At 35.9% G+C, this 22,166-nt stretch overlaps 1 protein-coding gene, 1 long non-coding RNA gene and 1 pseudogene across 4 annotated transcripts; 2 read left to right on the forward strand and 1 right to left on the reverse strand.

Annotated features, from left to right (window-relative positions):
- The first annotated feature begins 350 nt into the window (after positions 1-350).
- Positions 351-6,067, forward strand: LOC105125826 (potassium transporter 4). Of its 3 annotated transcripts, XM_011026460.1 has the most exons (9): positions 351-710; positions 1,896-2,136; positions 2,221-2,466; positions 3,006-3,056; positions 3,192-3,452; positions 3,636-3,688; positions 3,785-3,899; positions 3,990-4,244; positions 4,710-6,067. In XM_011026460.1, the coding sequence occupies exons 1-9, from the start codon at positions 666-668 to the stop codon at positions 5,798-5,800; spliced, it is 2,358 nt and encodes a 785-aa protein (XP_011024762.1). In that variant the 5' UTR covers positions 351-665; the 3' UTR covers positions 5,801-6,067. The 3 variants fall into 3 exon arrangements, with proteins under 3 accessions (XP_011024762.1, XP_011024763.1, XP_011024764.1); XM_011026461.1 differs by lacking the exon at positions 3,192-3,452; XM_011026462.1 differs by lacking the exon at positions 351-710 and having other exon boundaries at positions 2,045-2,136; positions 2,255-2,466.
- A 4,424-nt stretch (positions 6,068-10,491) lies between these two features.
- Positions 10,492-11,941, forward strand: LOC105125827 (uncharacterized). Its single transcript, XR_842296.1, has 3 exons — positions 10,492-11,152; positions 11,232-11,417; positions 11,554-11,941. It is a non-coding gene; the product is annotated as an uncharacterized LOC105125827 (long non-coding RNA).
- A 762-nt stretch (positions 11,942-12,703) lies between these two features.
- LOC105125829 (uncharacterized) lies at positions 12,704-22,158 on the reverse strand (annotated as a pseudogene).
- Between the last annotated feature and the right edge of the window lie 8 nt (positions 22,159-22,166).

The raw sequence follows: 22,166 nt of genomic DNA on the forward strand, positions 1-22,166 counted from the left end.
GGATAACCCGGCCAAAAACCCGATAGTAACCCGTTGACTTTTGTTTTTTTTTTTTTTACTAAAACGACGTCGTTTTGAATTTTTTTAAAATAGAAATTGACCCGACCGACCTGTTCGACCCGGTCAAAACCCGGTGATCCGGTCAAAACCCAGAACCCGGACCTTGGACCGGACCAGCCATTGAGCCAGGTTTAAAAACTATGAACCCGACGAAAGTAATCTAGGTTTAACTAGTTTAACCAAATGGACGCAGCCAGCTCACACGTGTTTAATTAATGACAAGCTAAACCCGTGCGAAGGGATAAACCTTTTGACAACATTGAACCATAAAAAACAAGAATCAAGTGAAAGTTTGAAAATTGGAGGAGGAGATGACGATGATACCTGATATCACAAATCCAGAATATAACATTTGTCGTCCCTGAGATCACATCAGTCTATAAAAAATATAATTGAGTTTTCGAACATTAAATTCAATAATAGTAACAATAATGATTTAAGGTTAATGATAATAATACTAGGCAGTTGTGTCTTGCCTGTTCCTTTCTGAGCTCCACTAAAACCAGACCCCCTCTCAGAAGCTGATACAGAGAGAGAGAGATACAGAGAGAGAAAGAAAAAGAGATAGGAGTTCCTTAAGGTTCACGTCTGCTTTGCATCTGCCAATGGAGGCACAATCTGGAGTTCAACGCTATCCTAATCCCGCTCACGTTATTCCTCTCCCTGTCTATTTCATTTTTTCTATCTTTTTTCTTGATTGTTTTTATATATGATTCATAGTTTGAGCAATCATCAGTAGAAGCGTAAAGAGAGGAAGTGGGAAATGATTTTTGTTGCAGTTTTCAAACGGAAGTTAGTTTGTAATTGATTGTGTAAAGATTTAGCAGTGAAATCGATGGATTGGATGCATCATACAGTTTCATTGAGATCTTATTTGAAGGATTTCAGTGAGTTTGACTGTCAGAAATCAAACAGCCCCTCTCTCTGTATTATCATGTTTTTATATGTTGTTTTGTTTTGTAAGATAAAACACAAATGACTTTTCAACTACTGTAGTTGGTTTTAATGATTTATTTTTCTTTTATTTAGTCAACTTCTTGTGTGTTTCGTTGGCCCTTTGATTAGTTCTTTCTATTTTATTCATGTTGGTGAGATAAGCTTCTTTTTTCAATGTGATTTTTAACTCTTGGCATAGCAAGAATGGATTTTTCGCTGTCGAAGTCAAGAACTGAAACCTCCCCCTACCTGATATGATATTTTACTCTTTGTTCTTATTTTAAAGCATTATACGAACGGTTTACATAGGTTGATGTCTGGATTGTTGTGTTTGTATGCTTCTGTGTTAAAATATATGCTGAATCATGAGAACGCAAATGTTAGGGGTCGAGTTCTTTGTCACATCATAGTCATTGATAATCATTTATTTTAAACATTTATGTATAAAGAGGCAGAAATTTTTTTATTCAATGGTTTCGGCGTAAATAATTTTAGTCAATGGCAAAGTCAGGTGAGTAACGTGATCGATTAAATTGAAAACATAGAGATTACTAAGAATATTTAGTAAAAATAAAAATCAAGCAAGGGAGTAGCCTTCCTTTTTCTTTTTTTTTTTTATTCTTCTCGTCCAGGATTATGCCCTGGATCATTAGATAAAAACCCATAAATGAAAAGAGATGGTTTTTTTTTTTTGTTTTTTTTTTATTTAGTGTGCCTAATCAAAGTGTGCCACTCATGCTTTCCATCAAGTCTTGTTGCCTCCCTGTAGTTCTCAATTCAGGCTGGTTGTGTTTCCTGGCATCAGAAGTAAATTAAACAGGAGTACTGTTTTTTATGGAGCTAAAATTTCATTATTTTCCTTGACTTTGAGCCATAGCTTGACTTGCATGATTTTGCAGCTTTCATGGGTAACTCTATCCAGGAATCTACTATTGGCATATCAAAGCTTTGGGGTAGTGTATGGAGACCTAAGTACTTCACCTCTTTACGTTTATACAAACATATTTTCTGGGAGGTTGCAGAATCACCAGACTGAGGAAGTAATATTTGGAGCATTTTCCTTGATTTTCTGGACCTTTACATTGATACCTTTGATCAAGTATGTCTGTATCGTATTGAGCGCAGATGACAATGGTGAAGGTGAGACAAAACTTCCCTGTCAAATTTTTCTCACATGAATTTTAATTCCATGCTCTTTTTCTGATACACTTTAATTTATGTCAGGCGGCACATTTGCTCTTTACTCGTTGCTTTGCAGGCATGCAAAGTTGAGCTTACTTCCCAATCAACAAGCAGCTGATGAGGAGCTCTCATCCTACAAGTGTGGCCCTTCAACACAGGCTATGACCTCCTCTCCGTTGAAGAGATTTCTGGAGAAGCACAGAAGGCTCCGGACTGCCCTACTTATTGTCGTCTTGTTTGGTGCTAGCATGGTCATTGGTGATGGCGTGCTTACTCCAGCAATATCTGGTAATGCATTGCTAAGTTACTAGTAAGTATGTGTTTCCGAAACTGCACAAGTGTCATGTCCTTGCCAACTTTTGAGCAGTGGAAATGCTGTAAGAAAATCTTTTTGCTTCCATATTTTGCTGTCTCTTCTATCTTGCAAGGCATGTACAAGCAGGGAAGACCTTTTATAGATCTTGCTATAACTATTTACTTGGTTTGGAAATTAATTTAATGAAAGTCCCACAAATTCAGAATAAGGAGTCTAGCACTCAGATACATGTCTTCAATTTCTTTTATTATGTGGGCATTAGTCATCTCATTAGCAACTGGCATTGGTGCTGATGGCGGTAGGGGTTTTTAATTTCTGCATTCTTGTTAACTTTAAGTTTTTTTTCTCTTTTCTTTTTATGACTTTTTGAATTATTCTTCAGCAGGTTCTTCATTACTTCACCTTGCAGAAACTTGTTACATAGAAGTAGCAATATAAACATTTCCCTTCTCGACTTCAATGGTTTGTTCATTGATTAAATTTATATATCAAATTTGTTTTGTGGTTGCAGTTTTGTCAGCGGTATCTGGGCTGCAAGAAGCTAACAATAAATTGACTAATGGTAAATTAGTTATTCTTACCAATTTGTCCTTTCAACATTTCCATTATGATGTCTGTCTATTATTTTAATATTTCTTTACACTTTACGGCTTTGTAATACTCATTTTGGACAAAGTATGCTTCTTGTTCTTGGTAGGCGAACTTGTCTTGCTCGCCTGTGTCATTTTGGTCGGCCTCTTTGCTCTGCAGCATTGTGGCACTCACAAGGTAGCCTTTATGTTTGCACCAATTGTAATCATCTGGTTGGTGTCAATTCTGTCCATTGGACTGTACAACATTGTACATTGGAACCCAAAGATTGTTCATGCTTTGTCGCCTCATTACATTATAAAGTTCTTCAACCATACTGGTAAAGAAGGTTGGATTTCACTTGGAGGGGTCCTTCTTTCCATAACTGGTATGTTGGATCTGGACATTGACCTTGCATGATTTTACACTGGCTTGTTGCATACGATTGTCACTTTTCATTTTGAGTTTGGTTGAAAACTATTCAGTTCTCCAAACATGAAATAACTGATTTAGTTCTGTACATAACTAATGTCAGTGCACTAATTACCAACAATTATCTGGGTCTCACCAGGCACTGAAGCAATGTTTGCTGATCTTGGTCATTTCACTGCCTTATCTATTAGGGTGAGTGTAAAACTCGAACTTTGTTGTTTATGACTGAGGTGCTACTTATAATTGTATTTCCAAGTGATAAATTTAATGATGCTCTTGCCTGTGCAGCTTGCTTTTGCATTGGTAATTTACCCTTGTTTAGTTGTACAATACATGGGCCAGGCTGCATTTCTGTCTAAAAATCCCAAATCCATTCCGAACAGTTTCTATGACTCGATACCTGGTATTCAACATGACATTGAGTAACAATTATTCCAGAAATTTGCTGTTCTATTGGAGCTGGTTTAATTTGGTGCGTAATTGTATATTGCAGACAAGTTATTCTGGCCGTTTTGCATTATTGCCACCCTTGCTGCTATTGTTGGGAGTCAGGCTGTTATCACTGCCACTTTCTCTATTGTTAAACAATGCCATGCCCTTGGATGTTTTCCACGAGTTAAAGTTGTTCACACTTCGAAACACATATATGGGCAGATCTACATCCCAGAAATAAACTGGATCCTTATGATCCTTACTCTTGCTATAACTGTTGGATTTCAAGACACAACTTTGATTGGAAATGCTTATGGTAAGCCATTCCTCTATCTGTATCATGCTATGTCATTCCTTCCCTCAATCATCTGATGGTTAGGTGGCAAATATATGTAATTATGCCCTTTGGTATAGCCATATCCGCATTTAAGAGAAATAAGATTTTCAGTTCAGCTGTGCAATTTATTGCTATATGTGAAGCATTGAGGAGTTCAGCTGCACAAGTTAGATAGAAATGCTCTCGTCACTGCTCGCTGCCTCTTAATTTTTCTTTCTGGTGATTCTTTCTGAACTTTTTAGGACAATGCATGTCCATTTTCCTGGGTTGTCATATTGTGGCTGTAGTTGCTGGATAAGTCTCTCTGCCGATTTGTCAACAGAGGCATGGAAGACATTCTTTTCTCCCGTTTACTTACTTTTATTAGGCTAATGACTATCTTTTTTTAGGCATATGATCATGGTTGAATATTTGTAGTGATCATGTTTATTTGTTGGTTCCCAGGACTTGCTTGCATGACAGTTATGTTTGTCACAACATTTCTGATGGCACTTGTCATAATCTTCGTTTGGCAGAAGAGTGTCATTCTGGCTGTGCTTTTCCTTCTGTTCTTTGGGTTCATTGAGGGTGTCTACTTGTCTGCAGCCCTCATGAAAGTGCCCCTGGGAGGATGGGCCCCTCTTGTGCTCTCCGCCATTTTTATGTTCATTATGTACATCTGGCATTATGGGACTCGCAAGAAGTACAACTTTGATCTGCACAACAAAGTTTCATTGAAATGGTTACTAGGCTTGGGCCCCAGTCTTGGCATTGTCCGTGTACCGGGAATAGGTCTCATATACTCTGAATTGGCCACTGGAGTTCCAGCAATCTTCTCACACTTTGTAACAAATCTCCCTGCATTTCACAAGGTTCTAGTTTTTGTTTGTGTCAAATCAGTTCCTGTTCCATATGTTTCCCCTGAAGAACGCTTCCTCATTGGTAGAGTATGCCCAAGACCGTATCGCATGTATAGGTGCATAGTGAGGTATGGTTACAAGGACATCCAGAGGGATGATGGTGACTTTGAGAACATGCTTATACAGAGCATAGCGGAGTTCATTCAGATGGAAGCAGTTGAACAACCACAGTTCTCTTCATCCGAGAGTTCATCCCTTGATGGCAGGATGGCTGTTATGAGCACCAGACCTGTCCAATCTAGCTTGAGTTTAATAGTATCCGAGCAAGACTTTCTTAGCATTGATGACTCTATCCAAAACAGCAGATCTTTAACCCTCCAGAGCTTGCAATCTGCTTACGACGATGACAATCTTCATATCAGAAGGTGCCATGTCAGGTTTCAGCTGCCATCAAATCCCGGGATGGATCCTGCAGTCAGGGAAGAGCTGATGGATCTGATCCAGGCGAAGGAAGCAGGGGCAGCCTACATAATGGGGCATTCATATGTGAAGGCTAGGAGAACTTCCTCTTTCCTTAAAAAACTAGCTATTGATATTGGGTATTCATTTCTTCGGAAGAATTGCAGGGGCCCGGCTGTGGCACTGAACATTCCTCACATCAGCCTTATTGAAGTTGGCATGATATACTATGTGTAATCACCTGGACGTTATCGTCCATTTAACCCCAGCTGGTCATACTTTGAAAGGGTGGATGTAGAGGTGGTCGATGCTGGCCATGGTTCTGGAACAGACGACATTAAAGTATATGTATGGGTTAGCGTTATCTTATAGCAGTTGTTCCATGAAACAGCTTTCCTTCTGTACAGATAGCCTTCCGCGGACGTCTTCATCTGATGAGTTAGCACGGTTTTTCCATGAGGAATAACCAAATGATAATAGAAAGAAGATTAAATTTGCAAAGTTTGGTTTTTTTTTTTTTATCCAAAACAATATCATTTCATTAAAAAAAATTGAAAAGATATTGTTTTAGAGTTGACTGATGATCTAATAATCTGGATATAAAATTGAGATATCGTAAATAATTTTGTTAATAAAATATGCATTTAAAAGATGATATAATAATAGGTTTTTTATATTTTTATATGAGGGTAATTTGATATTTGATCGAATAAAAAAATAAAAAATATAATAAAATAATTTAAATATCTTTAAAAGCAAAAAAATTAAAACTAATATTAACAGGTTTTTAATTCTTTTATAATATATTTTTTATTATTATTCTCAGATTAATTTAAAAGTAATTTGATATTTAATTAAATATAAAAAATAAAAAATTATTGGCATATATTACTAGTGTGCAAGAGACTCTTACAATCTTCGAGTGATGTTGATGTAGTTGAGCCCGTGATAATGGGTTATTTTGAGCAATTAAATGTGAGTATATTACAACTAAATAATGATTTGTCCAAACAAATAATATGGATGACTTTATTTCAATTTTTATTTTTATTTTTTTATTGTTTTTTTTGTTCTTTTGTTAAATTAATTTTTTTTTAATTTTATTATTTAATCAAATATAAAATTTATTTTGTGCTTCAATTTTAATTCTTATTTTTTTAATTACTATTTTTTTTTAATTCTTTTATATAATTGAAATTTTTTTTTCAATTTAATTTTTCAACATTTGATTAATTGAGAAATGAGTTTCATGATTTTTTCAAATAGGGTGCTTTTAATTTAATAACTCGAGTCACATATTTAAAAAGTTAGTGTGAGTTGAGAATTTTTTTTTTAAAATAAAGTTTTGTGAGTTATTTCATTTTTTATTAGGTTATTCTAATCTCATAATCCAAACAGTGGATTTGATAAGATAACTATGTTGGCTTGAACCTAATTATCAAGATTACAAATTTGTTTTGCTAGCTCTAGTTGACTTGACTTGATTTTGTTTAGTTTATTTTTTTTATTCAATTTTATCATTGTATATTTAATAAACAGGAAATTAAGCTACATTGTTGTCTACTTTTGGATTTTTCTTTTCAGGTTATCTTCATTATTTTTTTAATTTAATCTATTTATTATTATTATTATCTATTTTTTATTTAATTAAAATAAAACCAATCTATTTAATCCTGTTAGTTTATCACCAATTTGTTTTTCTTCTTCGAAATGCATTTGCTGCACTTGCACATCATGTTTTATGCGGAAAACAAAAAAATACCCTGAAATGGAGTAAGGGGCCACAACTAGTTAGAAACTACAACGATTAATTAATTAACTATATTAAACTATAGAGACTATGTTATATGAAACTACAAGAACCAATCAATCATTTATGTTAAACTATAGGGACTAAGTTATAATTAACTCTAATGTCACACATGGCATGTGTGTTTGTCAATCTATGATATTAACCATGCCAAACATTTGAGGCTATCTTAAAACCTCTCCAAAACCTCCAGTGATTAGCTATCTATCTTCTCTTCTAACTACTGACGAAAAAACACATGTCCCAATTCTTCAACTGAACTGAAACACACACATCCTCCTCCTCCCTCGTATCTTCAATTTCAGTGGCTTCTCTTGGGGTTAATGGTCTAATCACAATGTAATAGGAGATTGGACATGGAAGACTTGGAGGAGGGTTCGTTAAGGTGATACCTAGCTTGACCTTAAACTTTCCTAATGAAGTGAGTGCAAACAAGTGTCTTCTCAAGACACTTAGCAATCATGCTCCTGCAGTTATAACTCACTCAACTTGCAAAAATCATGAAGACAAACAAAATACTTATATGCTAATACAACATCAATAAAATAAATAAGTAACCTAAACATGATTCCTAGAGACAAGCATTAAACAACAACAACAACAACAATAATAATAAGTGTGAAAATTTAAGATAAGGAAAAATCATATTTAATAAAATAAGTTAATTTAAGTCGTGAAGTTTCGAATATAATTTTTAAACTTAAGAGATGATGTGAATTATGTTGCTGTGTTTTGTGCAGGTGAAGGGATACACAACTAAGAACAGTAGTGCTAAGTATTGAAGAACAAGAACTATATACAAGGTATTTGATAAAATGTCTCACATTATTTTATTAATTGCATGTCTTTAAATACATGAAAAAACTTAACAAACTTTCCTAGTTATTAGCCACTAACTGTAGTGGACAATGTGTTGCTACTAACTCAGTAACAACCTTAGAAAAGCAAGGAATTTACTTTGAAAAAATCAAAACAGAAATGAAAGAAAAGAAAAACAGACAACACTTGATTGAATTATAATTAAACAAACTGAAACACTAAAGTTAAAATGTCAATTGTCTAACATTCCTCCTTGATATTTTGACGAAAAGTTCCAATCATTTGTCTTAATGTCTCGAATCTCTCTTTAGGTAATGATTTGGTAAATATATCTTCAAGTTGTTCTTCAGAAGAACAATGAATCAGCATCACTTCATTAAATTGTTGAACTTCTCTAATAAAATGAAACTTGATTTTGATATGCTTTATACGTTCATGAAAGACTGGATTCTTTGAAATTGATACTGCAGAACTGTTATCACACATGATTTTAGTAGCTTCAACTTGTTCATGTCCCAAATCCTTTAACATTTTCCTCAACCAAATTGCTTGGTTGAAAGCAGAGGCAGCAACAATGTACTCTGCTTCTGTAGTGGATTGAGCTGTTGTCTCTTGCTTCTTTGAACTCCAGGTGAAGACACCTGAATTGAGTGAGAATAAATACCCTGAAGTGCTTCTTAAATCATCAACACAGCCTCCCCAGTCACTGTCAATATAGCCTCTTAGTTCCATAGCCTCTTCTAATGATCTTTGATAAAAGATACCAAGATCAATGGTACCTTTGATGTATCTAAGTATTCTTTTTGTTGCAATGAAATGAGTCTCCCTTGAAGAATGTATAAACCTTGAAAGAATACTCACAACAAATAATATGTCAGGTCCTCTTGTTGTGAGATATTGAAGGCTGCCAATTAAGCCTTTATACAAACTTTCATCCACTTTTTCATATTCATCATCCTTGCTAAGTTTAATACTTGTTGTCATAGGAGTCCCTACTGGTTTACAATCATGGATTTTGAATCTTTTTAGAATGTCTGAAGCATACTTCTTTTGGCATGTAAAAATACCATAGCTGGATTGCATCACTTCCATTCCAAGAAAGTATCACTTCCATTCCAAGAAAGTAATTCATCATTCCAAGGCTAGACATCTCAAACATCTTCTTCATTTTGTCTTTGAACTCTTGGATCATTCCAAGTTCACTTTATGTGATGAGCATATCATCTACATAAATAGATACAATTAGGAAATGGTTACCACAGGATTTCACATACAAAGTTGCTTTATTTTGGCTTTTGTTGAACCCAAGTTGAAGCAAATGTGTGTCCATTCTGTCATACCAAGCTCGGGGAGCTTGTTTCAACCCATATAAGGCATTCTTAAGTAGATACATATGATCTTCTTTATCTTTAACAAGAAATCCATTCAAGAAGGCAGACTTGACATCAAGTTGGTGAATCTGCCAAGAGTTATGTGCTACAAGTGCAATGAGAAGTCTAATATTATCATACCTTGCTACTGGAGCAAAGGTCTCTAGGTAGTCCACACCATATTGCTAACCATAGCCCTTTACCACCAATCTAGCCTTGTGTTTGCATATTGACCCATCTGGATTGAGTTTTGTTTTAAAAACCCATCTTACACCTATCACCTTATGATGCTTAGGCCTTTCAATCAGCTGTCATATTGTATTTTTGTTAAACATTTTCATTTTTGCCTCCATTGCTCTCCTCCATGTTGGAAATTCTTGAGCTTCAGTATAGTTGGTTGGTTCTAGAATTGTCATATTGCATCTTAGGTGAATGTCTTTTAGTGATCTTATGCCTCTAACTGGAAAGTCATCCATTGATTCATTAGCTTCTAACTGAGGTTGAATGGTGAATAAATTATCAAAAATCATATTTTTCTGATGTTCCCAATCCCATGTGGTTGCTTCATCAACCTTCACATCTCTGTTGAGAATTATCTTTGATATTTATAAGGAAAGGATTATGTATCCTTTGATTGTTATTCCATAGCCCACAAGAACTTCTTTCTGAGCTTTGTTGTCAAGTTTGCTCCTTTTTGGCTTAGCTATATGATAATAGCATATGCTGCCAAAGATGATCTACAGCAGGTTTGACACCATTCCAGCCTTCATATGGTGTCTTGTCTTCCAGTACTTTAGTTGGAAGTCGGCTCAGCACGTAAACAGAGGTATTGACTGCCTCTACTCATAATTTGTTTGGCATTTTCTTTTCAAGTGAGAGACATCTAGCCATCTCTATTACTGTCCTGTTGTGATGTGTATGGTGTAGTATAATGGTGCACAATGCCTCTACTGTTGCAAAACTCAAGAAACTGATTTGAGGTATCTTCAGTATCATTATCAGATCTTAAACATTTAATTAGCATGTCACTTTGATTCTCAACTAAAGCTTTGAATGTTTGAAAAATTATAAATACTTCACTCTTAAATTTGATGAAATACACCCAACACATCCTAGTATAATCATCAATAAAGAGAATGAAATACTTGTTACCACATAATGAGGTTGTCTTCATAGGTCCATACACGTCAGTATGGATAAACTGAAGCTTTTGGCTGGCTCTCCATGCTTACCCTTTAGGAAATGGTGGCCTTGATTACTTGCTAAGTTGACATGTTTCACATAATTGAATCTCACCATTCAATGTAGGCAATGCTTCAACCACTTCCTTTTGTTTCAGAATTGACAAGCCCTTTTGATTGAAATGTCCAAATCTTTTATGCTAAAGATTTGAAACATCCTGAGTAGCACTCACATATGCATGATTGGATACTTTATCCTAGTTAACAACAAAGCTTCTGTTTTTTATCTTTACACAGAACACTTGTTCTCTAAAAGGATCAAAGATAGTGCATTTATGATCCTTAAACTAAAGAGAATAGTTTTTCTCCATCATTTGTCCAACACTTAGCAAATTTTGATTGATTTCAGGTATGAATAACACATCAAGAATAATTTTGATACCTGAACTTGTTTGAACATTTACTGACCCTCTGCCTTTGACCTTCAGAAATTCTCTATTGCCAACCTTTACTTTGGATTTGTAAGATTCATCAAGGGTTTTAAACATTCCAGCATCATTGCATAAATGATGTGTGCATCCATTATCAATAAGTCAAGTATCAGTTGAATCATTTATTGAGAAATAAGTGACAGCAAAGAATTGCTCCTCTTATGTATCAACTTCATTCGCAAGGTGAGCTTGTTGAGGTTTTGGGTCTGAATTTTTAAACTTGCAGACCTTTGTGATGTGCCCTGATTGCTTGCAATTTCCATAAATTGCATCTGGCCTCCACCAATAATATTTTTCTGAATGTGTGTTTCTTTTGCAGTGAGTGCATGGAGAAAACTTCTTCTATTTTGAACCTTTACTAGTGCTATCTCCTTCATTTCTACCTTTAATTCTCAGATTAAGTGACTTTTTTCCTTTTTCAACTTGTTGTTTTTGCACATAAAAGGCTCCTTCAGTCAATCTGTCTTGCCTGATTGTTCTTCGTTGCTCTTGTGCTTGAAGAGCACTCATTAGTTCACCTAATGAGATTTTACTGAGGTCCTTTGATTCTTCCAGAAAGGAGGTTTTGGATTTAAACCTCTCAAGAAGAGTTACAAGAACCTTCTCCATAATCCTGCTGTCAGGAAAGTCTTCTCCAAGTAATTTGATGTTGTTGATAATTAGTGAAACTCGATCAGAATACTTGGAGATTATTTCATAATATTGCATGTTAAATGCCTCAAAATCTCTCTTCAAATTCAGCATTTGTATTTGCCTTATTCTGTCACTGCATTGGTATTCTTCTTTTAGTTTGTTCTAAGCCTCTTTGGCTGAATTGCATACTATAATTCTATAGAAAATGCTTTCTACCACAGAATTCTGAATGATTGATTTTGCCTTGGATTTGTTTACCTTTTCCTCACTGCTAAACTTGATTTGAGCTACGGTGGGATTTGTTGGTAAGGAAGTTACCGGTTTGTCTTCGAAAACAATTTCCCAAAGATCATAAGCTTCAAGAAAGGCTTGCATCTTCACTAACCAAATGTGGTAGTTTTCACCAGTGAACAATAATGGGGGAGTTTAAAAGTAGGTTGTTGGATGTCATTTTTGAGATTTTGAAAAAAGGGTTTTGGTCCTGTAAGATTTAAGAGAGCTCTGATACCACTTATATGAATTGTGTTGCTGTGTTTTATGTAGGTGAAGGGATACACAACCAAGAACAACAGTGCTGAGTATTGAAGAACACGAACACACAAGGTATTTAATAAAATGTCTCACACATTATTTTATTAACTTTCCTAGTTATTAGCCATTAACTGTAGTGGACAATGTGCTGTTACTAACTCAGCAACAATCTTAGAAAAGGAAGGAATTTACTTTGGTGAAATCAAAACATAAATGAAAGAAAAGAAAAATAGACAACACTTGATTGAATTACAATTAAACAAACTGAAACACTAGAGTTAAAATGTCAATCGTCTAACAAGAGAGGAGAAAGAGGGTTTTCTTTTAAAAAAAACATGGACTTGAAATTAATAGAAGGTTGCTTACTCATAAAGGAGAATCAAATACAACATGGTTCGTTTTTCAAAACAGAAGGGAAGAAAGGAATTTAATTTTTTAAATGAAGTTTAGTAATTATACCTAGCTATGGTAACACACATTTAAACATGGAACTTTGGGTGGTCTAGGGTACTTTAGTATACCTGCACAAAGATGATTGCCAGTTAAACGTATGACATTTTCCTATATAAAAAATTACTTGCCCATGTGCAACAACTATTTCAACCTTTGAAAATGATTGTTCAAGGAAATCCTCCACTTCTTTCAGCCCTGTTAGGCAAGAATGATGTAGATATCCACATCATCAAAATGAGAGAATCAATCAACTTTTGAAGCATGCTAGGAAAAAAAACCATAGAAAATGGCCAAATAATAAACTTTTTCATATTTAATTTTTTCTCTTACTTTTTGTGTTGATAGTTGTAAATGAAAATGTTTGGCAATGTATCAAACAAATCAGCTGATACTAAGTTGTGCAAAGAATAAAATTCATTATCGTTGATACAGCCCAGGCAAATGATAGATGAATAGAGTAATGTACCAAATAGGCGATTATATATGATTATTAGCAGTACCAATAGTATATTGTGCATGTTTAACCTAGTAATTCTATTTATAGTAAATAGAACAAGATTGAGAAGTCTTTGTCTAAGTATTCACTCATGTCCATCTTTAAGAGAAAGGTATGTATTCACTCTTTAGAGGGGAAGAGATGTGATTCGAGACTGATTAAAATTTATTTTGCTTCAAAATAAATAAATAAATCAAAAGGCATATGCAATACCTTTAATACGAGGCAAGACATAAAATACTTGACCACCACGGTCCACCTTATATGTGATTGTTGATATTAGCCTCTCTTTACAGAAAGCCGACAGATGAGTCTTTATAGGAACTCCTTCTGGAGGTGGAGTTTAAATTAAACTAAAAACGTAAGTAAATCATTAAGGTTATCAAATTATAGATAAGTTAACCAGTAGTTTCAAAAAAATTTCAAGGAAGAAAAGATCCAAGTCTTCAAACAGTATAGTAATTTTTAATATCTTTAGATCATTATTTAGGTTGCATCCTATCTGGATTTATTTTCACAATAGATATCCAACAAAACATATTTCTATAGCAATAGCATTTTATAACACATTCAACTTAATAGGACGGTGATCCTACATCATCTACAAGGATCCTATTTCAATATTGTATGCTTCCAATCTACAATGGTAACTAAAACTCCAAAAAATTATTACAATGACTATGCATGTATGTGTACCATACTATAACAGACTTTAGATTGTCCAAACTTCTGAATTTTAATTATACAATACAAGATCCCCAAATCCTACTTCAATAAAAGACCACAGTCAGTATTGCAAGCTCATCCATAATGATACATTTCATGTTAAGGGGAAATGACTTTCTATCACTGACTTTAAATTTACATTTTACATGGTTCAGCGGTTGGCTATTTAGAAACTTAATATTGTCCAATTACACTAAACTAGATGGTTGGATCCAGGATCTACTCTGGTAGCAAACTCATTACACATTTGCCTCAATTACGTTACCTCGCATCCTGAAATCTAGTCAAAGCTAAATAAAGTGTCCGAGGTATAGGTGTTGCAGTGAGAGTGAGAACATCTACTGAAGTTTTGAATGAAGCAATTTTCTCCTTCTGTTTGACACCAAATCTCTAGAAAGCAAAGAACATTACACATCCGGATCACAACAGAAACTATTTCAATACAATTTACAAAAAATAGGAAAATATTAGGAAACGAGAACTATCAAAATAAGATCAAAAGTGTAGTCACACAAATTCTTGAGTGCATGCAAAAGTAATGGACACTGCATGCCAAACACCAACTTCATTGATTAGTTGGATAAAATATAGCATTCTATTTAAAGTATTGTGTAGCCTGAACATCCAATAACACCTAATTAACATAACAACAAGTTCTTCATTTACATTGTAACAGATAGAAATAGGAGACTTCTTCTTTTCTGAAGATTATATTTTTCTCTATGTATTTCATTTATATATACGCATGCATGTATATAGTCATAGATTGTAACTGTCATGACAAATGTCATGACAGTTATTATAACTGTTGCTGGCAGTTATAAAGTAGTTAGGATTAGTTACAATTATGTTACAGGTAGTTATAACAACTAACAACAATCCTAACGTAACCAATCCTTCTTTCTTCTCCAGCTCTGTAGCTAGTCCTTCACGCAACCAATCCTTCTTCTTCTATCACTAGTTTATCATCCCCCTACAAGTGAAAGGGTCTTAGAATGAGGCACAGCTGTGTTTTGAGAAACAAGAACCTTGAGCTTGTAAGATGTTTACTTAGGAGATTGGCAAGCTAGTCTTTAATGGGAATGAATTGTAATTCTATTTTCCCTTGTAGAACCTAATCATGAATGAAGTGTAGATCAATTTCTATGTGTTTGGTTCATGCGTGAAACACAAAATGTTTGGCCATATAATAGGCACTAATGTTGTCATACCAGATTATAGGGACAACAGGGGTAGGAACACATAGTTCGTGCATCAAGGCTTCAATCCAAATAATTTCTACAATAGCCAGAACAAGTCCTCTATACTCTGATTTTGCACTACTACGAGAGACTAATTTTTGCTTGGTAGAGGACCAAGAAATTAGATTACCCCCTAGATAAATGAGGTAACCACTAGCACTTCTTCAATCGTTAGGCTGAGCTCCCCAATCAGCATCGGTGAACCCTTCAATTGTCAACTAATTTGAGGAACTTATGAGTAAGCCATCAAGCATAGTTCCATATAGGTATTGAAAAATACGTTTGACAGATAGCCAATATGCTGAAGTCGGTTGTTGCATAAACTGACATGCTTTATTAACAGCGAAGGCGATGTCAAGTCGAGTAATTGTGAGATATTGTAGAGCTCCCACTTAACTGCGATAACCAAAAGGATCTTCCATAGGCTCACCATCAAATTTAGATAAATTTTGTCCAACAACCCCAGGAGTTTGGTGTCAAACATTTCTGTTCTGTGCAGTAAATCAGAAATGTATTTTGTTTGGCTGAGATGTATAGAATTGTCATGGTAAGAGACTTCAATACCTAAGAAGTAAGTCAGTCTTCCTAAACCTAGCAATGTAAATTCAGAATTCAGTTTAGCAATAAGTGAAGCTATCTGCATATGTGAGCTGCCTGTGATAAGGATATCATCTACATAGATGAGAATAATCAAAGTTGTAGATTGACTAAAAATGAACATAGAGCTATCTGTCCTGAAGGTGCTGAACCCCCACTGCAAAAGAGCAGAGCTGAGTCGTTGGAACCAAGCTCGTGGAGCTTGTTTCAAGCCATATAAAGTTTTCCTCAATCGATAAACTTTGGTAGGAAACTTGGTGTCCATATAGCCAAGAGGTTGAGACATGTAGACTTGTTCCTCAAGTTCACCATTCAGAAATGCATTATGGACATCAAGTTGTCTTACTTTCTATTTAGAACTAAGAGCAATGGTGAGGATAATGCGGATAGTTGTAGCTTTGACTACTGGGCTGAATGTCTCAAAGTAATTAAGGCCAAGTGTTTGATGATACCCTTTTACCACAAGTCTAACTTTATACATGTTAATGCTCCCGTCTGGCTTGTGCTTCAATTTGTATACCCACTTGCATCCTATAATGTTAACATCAGAAGGCTTAGCAACAAGGTCCTATGTGTGATTGTGATGAAGGGCTGCAATCTCTTGATCCATTGCTCTAGTCCAATATGGATCCTTTAGAGCTTAATTGAATGTATATGGTTTTGTGACAGCAGTTAGATTTAGAATAGCCTTCTTTTTAGTGATGCCACTCATCAACCTTGTTGTCATACGTGGAGCTAGACTGGAATCAGGGGACCTCATTAATAGGAGCAGATTCAGGTGAAGGAGAAATTGGAACGATTGCAGGTTCATTCAAGGAAATAGAATCAACAGTTATAGGAATGGAATCAGTATGTATTGAGATAGGTGTATCTACTGGATAGTGAGACAAATCACTAGATAGAAATGGTATTGTAGGAGGTAAAATGGCAAAAGGAGTGTTATCAGGTTGAGATGGAGGAGATTCAATGGTGAAAGGGAATTGTGTCTCATCAAATACCACATGAGTTGTGATATAAACTCATCTAGTAAGATAATCAAGACACAAATATCTCTTGTTGCTGAGGGTATAACCAAGAAAGATGCACTGAACCGATCAATATTGCAGTTTATGGTTGTTGTAAGGACGAATGAAGGGATAGCATAGGCAACCAAACACTCTTAGAGACTTGTAGTCAGACAGTTTCTGAAAAAGAGTTAGATAAGTTGAAGCATTGTTGAGTACCTTGCTAGGCATTCTATTGATGAGGAATGAGGCTGATTGGAAGGCATACTACTAGAACTTCATAGGTAACGAGGCATGAGCTAGCAAGGCCAATCCAGTCTCTACAACATGTCTATGCTTCCTTTTTACTCTCCCATTCTGAACTGAGTTATAAGGACAGGAAAAACGATGTACAATACCAGCCTGTTGAAGAAAGGTGATGAAGGATTTGAACTCCCCTACATTGTCAGACTGCACATATTTTATATTGTCATCAAATTGATTCTCTGCTTGGAGTTTGAATTGTTGGAACATTGGGAGAGCTTAATCCTTTGAATGTAATGGATAGAACCACATGTACCGTGAGAAATCATCTAGGAACAGAATAAAGTACTTAGCACCAGATGTGGATTTTTCTGAGGCAAGCCCCCAGATATCCATATAAATCAATTCCAATGGTTTGGAAGCACGAAAGGAGGAGAGATAGGTTGGCAATCTGTGACTTTTGGCAAGCTGACAAGAAGAACATATAGTGGAACAATCGGTAGCTTTATTCTTTTCATAGGAAACATTACAGCTTTGTAATATTTGGGCTACAACATCAGTGGCAGCATGGCCTAATTTGTGATGCCATATATTCATATTTTTTTTAGTGGTTCTGGAGATTGGAGAATGAAAAGCAGAAAAGTCTTTGATGCCAATGTATGCCATCTTTTCATTGCTCAATGCTGGGAACTTGTAAAGTCCATTCTCAAGTCTGCCTTATGCTAGTATCTTCTTCGTATGCAGATCCTTCACAATGAAACTATTAGATCGAAATTCAATCAAGGTATTATTATCTGAGCAGAACTTAGCAACACTAATCAAGTTCGCTGAGATGAATGGAACATGGAACACCTTTCTGAGTTGAAATGATCGAGAGTTAGAGACTAGACGAAGGAAACCAATATTGGAAATGGATAAGTGCTTACCATTACCAACTATGACCTTATATGTCCCTGTGTATGGAGTAAAATTGATTAGATTCCCAGCATTCTGAGTCAGGTGATGGCTTACTCCAGAGTCAAGGTACCAATTGTCATCTGCAAGATTATTAGAGGAGGCAACCATAGCAGGTATATTGTTTTAACTTCTGATATTCATATTCACAGAGTTAGTACCATTATTGGAAGATTTTTTACAGGAAATGTCAAATCTGTGATAACAGACATGTATTGTATGCCCAAATTTGCCACATAACTGACATTGTGGCTTTTCTGAACTGATTGAATTATGTCTTCCACTCTGTGTATATCTTCCCCCACGACCACAGCCTCTGTAGTTGTAATTGCTGGCATTTGGAGTGAAGCTTGCGTAGCTGTGTCCTCTACTGCCATTGTATCTCCTTCCACCACCTCTGTTATTAGAGGAAGAGGCATAATTGGCTGCCATTACAGAGATTTGATCTACTGAGCTTTGTTGCTCAAGTCGATTTTCAAATGCTAGAAGCATACTATAAATTGCTTCAACTGAGATTTTATCATCTCTAATATTGATAGTTGTAACTACTACATTGTAGTCAGAATCGAGTCCTCCAAGTAGATTCATGACTTGATCCTGTTCTGATACAGGTTCTCCAATGGCTGCTAGACTGTCTGCAGCTCCTTTCACCTTCATAATATAGTCCATCATATGTAGGAATCCTTTCTTTGTGGATTGCAGTTCAAGCCTTAGTTGCATTATTCTGGCTCTTGAAAAAGAAGAGAAGGTCTTCTCCAATGCATTCCAAGCAGATTGAGAAGTAGTGTGTCCAATGATATGTGCCATGATAGCTGGTGTGAGAGATGAGTAAATCCAGCTGAGGATTGTGCGATCTTGTCTTCTCCAAGTAATGAACTTTGGATTGATTACACCTGCACTCAATTCTTTTTCCTGGACAAACAAAGGTGCCATCTATGAAATCCTCAAAGCCATTAGCAAAAACAATATTATCAATCTGAGATTTCCACAAAACATAGTTGGTTCGATCAAGTTTTACTAGTAATGCATGGTTGAGCTGTTGATAGGATGAAGTGAGTGCCATTGTTGTGGTTTGTCCAGATCCAAGAGGACTGGAGATGGAGGAGGGGTGACTTGAAGCAGAAGTCATGGCTGAATCAAATAGGGAAATAAGTTTCTCTTTCAGAAAGGTCTGATACCAAGATAGAAATAGGAGAATTATTCTTTTCTGAAGATTATATTTTTCTCTTTATATTTCATTTGTATATACGCATGCATATATATAGCTACAGATTGTAACTCTTATGACAGTTATTATAATTGTTGCTGGCAGTTATAAAGTAGTTAGGATTAATTACAATTCTATTATAGGTAGTTATAACAACTAACAGCAATCCTAACATAACCAATCCTTCTTTCTTCTTCAGCTCTGTAGCTAGTCCTTCACACAACCAATCTTTTTTCTTCTATCACTGTTTATCAGTAACAACTTCCATAATGAGAAATATAAAGGAAAACATTAATTTGAAAGAGAAGCTTAAATGTCCACGACACCCAATAAAATGAAAATTGACATGCATGATTTGTATTAGATTAAAGATCAAATCTAAGAGGGGTATGGTAGTTACGTTATAAACTTGATGCAATTTGAACCTACTCTTGCATACATCACATTTTGACGCATCCGCATGACCAATTTGAAATTTAGATACGTGTGTGTTTACAGATAAGGAGCTTGAAGTCACACACCCTAGATTCTTTCTTTTCCTTCTCATTAGCAAAGTCATGGTTGATGGAAAAGTTCCGTTTACCTTTTCTCTTATTAATTGTCTAAAAGGATCTAGTAATGTACAGCAAGAAGGCAAAGAACATTGCACATAATTGAAATATGCTTTGGAGGCAAACCTGTTCTTCATCCACCACAAGAAGACCTAGATTGTTATACACAACACGACTTCCAAGAAGTGAGTGAGTTCCCACGACAATGTCCAAAATGACCATGTTTAATCATTTCCAAATACATCTCTGTCTCTGCTTTACTCTGCGGTAACGGGTCTGACATTCATAGAACCAAAGTAGTAATTATAAATCAAAAGAGCATACAACTGACGGTGAACTGCATGCCTGATTCCAGAAATGGTTGTCAGACCTTCATAATCAAACAATGAACTCTATTTCAAGAGATATCTTGTCTGAATTTTGTTCATGTTAAACACGAATAAGAACATGAACTAACTCTTAAGAAACGCTGAATTGGCTAGAAAGATAAATTACATGCCTGAAACCGACTCAGAAGCGCAACCTTGATATGGGGATACCTGGAAAAGCGTTCTGAAATAACGTCAAAAGCTGTTTCGCTAGAACAATTGTTGGTGCTAAAACCATAGCTTGTTTTCCAGCTTAGACAACATAAAAGATGGCACGTAAAGCAACTTCTGTTTTACCAAACCCAACATCTCCACAAATTAATCGGTCCATTGGAGTTTCTCTCTCGGTTAAATCCCTCATGACGTCAATGAAAGCCTGGAACGAGTATCAAATTTGTGAGCACATGAAAAGAAAAGGTAGCTGTAAAGGACAAAACTTGTTTAGATAAACTTGTCATGTTTATTGTGTCATGTGTGATGAAACGATGGATGTTGAACCTGTGAAAAGGGAAAAGATGGTGTTGAATTCTGTGAAAGCTACGGCTATATCTATGGCTGAGGCTTCCTATCCTCTCCAAACAAATGAAAAATAATTGTAAATACGGACATCATCTCGACAGTAACTAAGAACAAAAATGGATTGTCTTGCACCACGCAAAGAGGACTGGCATTTCATTGACATAAACAAGGACGCGTAAGAAACCTCGCATCCAGATTTTAACAAGGCAGTGAAGTAATAATTTGTAAGATAGAGTAGCTACCTGCTGATCTGGTGTGGGTTCGTAAGGAAACTGAGCAGAAAAGTCAACCATGGCAGATTGGCAGGAGTTTTTGGGTAGGGAGGTCTCCTTTGTTTTAGCCTATGTAAATACAGCTCCATTAAGTCAACCACCATTTTCTGTATTGCAACCTTTCCTTTCGTCTTTCTCCTTTCCCAGGCACCATTGTCGCTCAATTTGCTCAAGGTCCGAGGCTTTTTCGTATCATTCGGGCTGGAAGGACATGGTAAAAAATCGTGACAAGATTTTTACATGCCAATTAGAGAATTCATACGGACAGTTTTGGCAACAGAACACACCAATGAACTTCACTAACAATTTAAAATAAATATCTTAACAAAACAAGCAACAATTTATCAAACATTACAATAAATAAGGAAGCTGGCAATGTAAAATCAGTTCAAGAAAATAGAGAAAACCTACAGATTATATCGATAAAGCATGCGAGAAGCTTGCTTAACAGGAAGCTTAGCTACCCATCAGCATATTCAATGAATACATACTCAATAGCCTCGGAAGAACCCTTTGACATATCAAACTTAATCCCAACAAACCTCCCAATTCCCGCCTTCTTATGCACAGCATAATCCCCGGAACTAAGGGTATAAGGGTCCACCTTGTAACTGAAAACATCCCCTTCTTTTGTTACCCTGTCGCCTTTAAACTTCCGCAATCCTCTCTGCTGCTGCTCTTTCACCATCTGTGTGTACTGATCAACCTCCTCAGAGTCCATTATGGGCTTCGAGTTTGAGCCCTCTCTCTTACCATGGTGTTCGCGCCGAATTCTCTCGTTAAGGATGGAGATGGGGTCCTGCTCCGACTCAATCTTGTATTTTGGGGTGGTTGTACGGCTGGAAAAGGGGAGTGCCGTTTGGGTGTGGGCGGGACTTTCCTGCAGCATGTAACAAAGAAAGGGAATAGCTTTTTGTTAGTAAAGGTAGCAGCACTGTTCAGAAATATATAGAGATTGAAGTCCTTGTTAATACGAGGATGGAATGCGCCAACCACCTAGGCTCCATAGTGAGACTTGGTGTGCTGCTGGCTTGGTGCTCAACTCATGCTGTAAATGATATACAAGTGCACTAATTCCTACATGAGGGGTTGGTGTGCACCACCTCTTGAATGAATTGGTGCGGGCCGCTCTAACTC

Source organism: Populus euphratica, unplaced genomic scaffold (genome assembly GCF_000495115.2).
Source record: "Populus euphratica unplaced genomic scaffold, PopEup_1.0 scaffold58.1, whole genome shotgun sequence".
NCBI lineage: Eukaryota > Viridiplantae > Streptophyta > Magnoliopsida > Malpighiales > Salicaceae > Populus > Populus euphratica.

Bases quoted from the DNA above. Each gene is read 5' to 3' on its own strand.
- LOC105125826 (XM_011026460.1), top strand. From the start codon at position 666: ATGGAGGCACAATCTGGAGTTCAACGCTATCCTAATCCCGCTCAC. The intron at 3,057-3,191 runs GTAAATTAGTTA...TGTTCTTGGTAG, and splicing joins TAACAATAAATTGACTAATG to GCGAACTTGTCTTGCTCGCC. The intron at 3,689-3,784 runs GTGAGTGTAAAA...TTGCCTGTGCAG, and splicing joins TCACTGCCTTATCTATTAGG to CTTGCTTTTGCATTGGTAAT.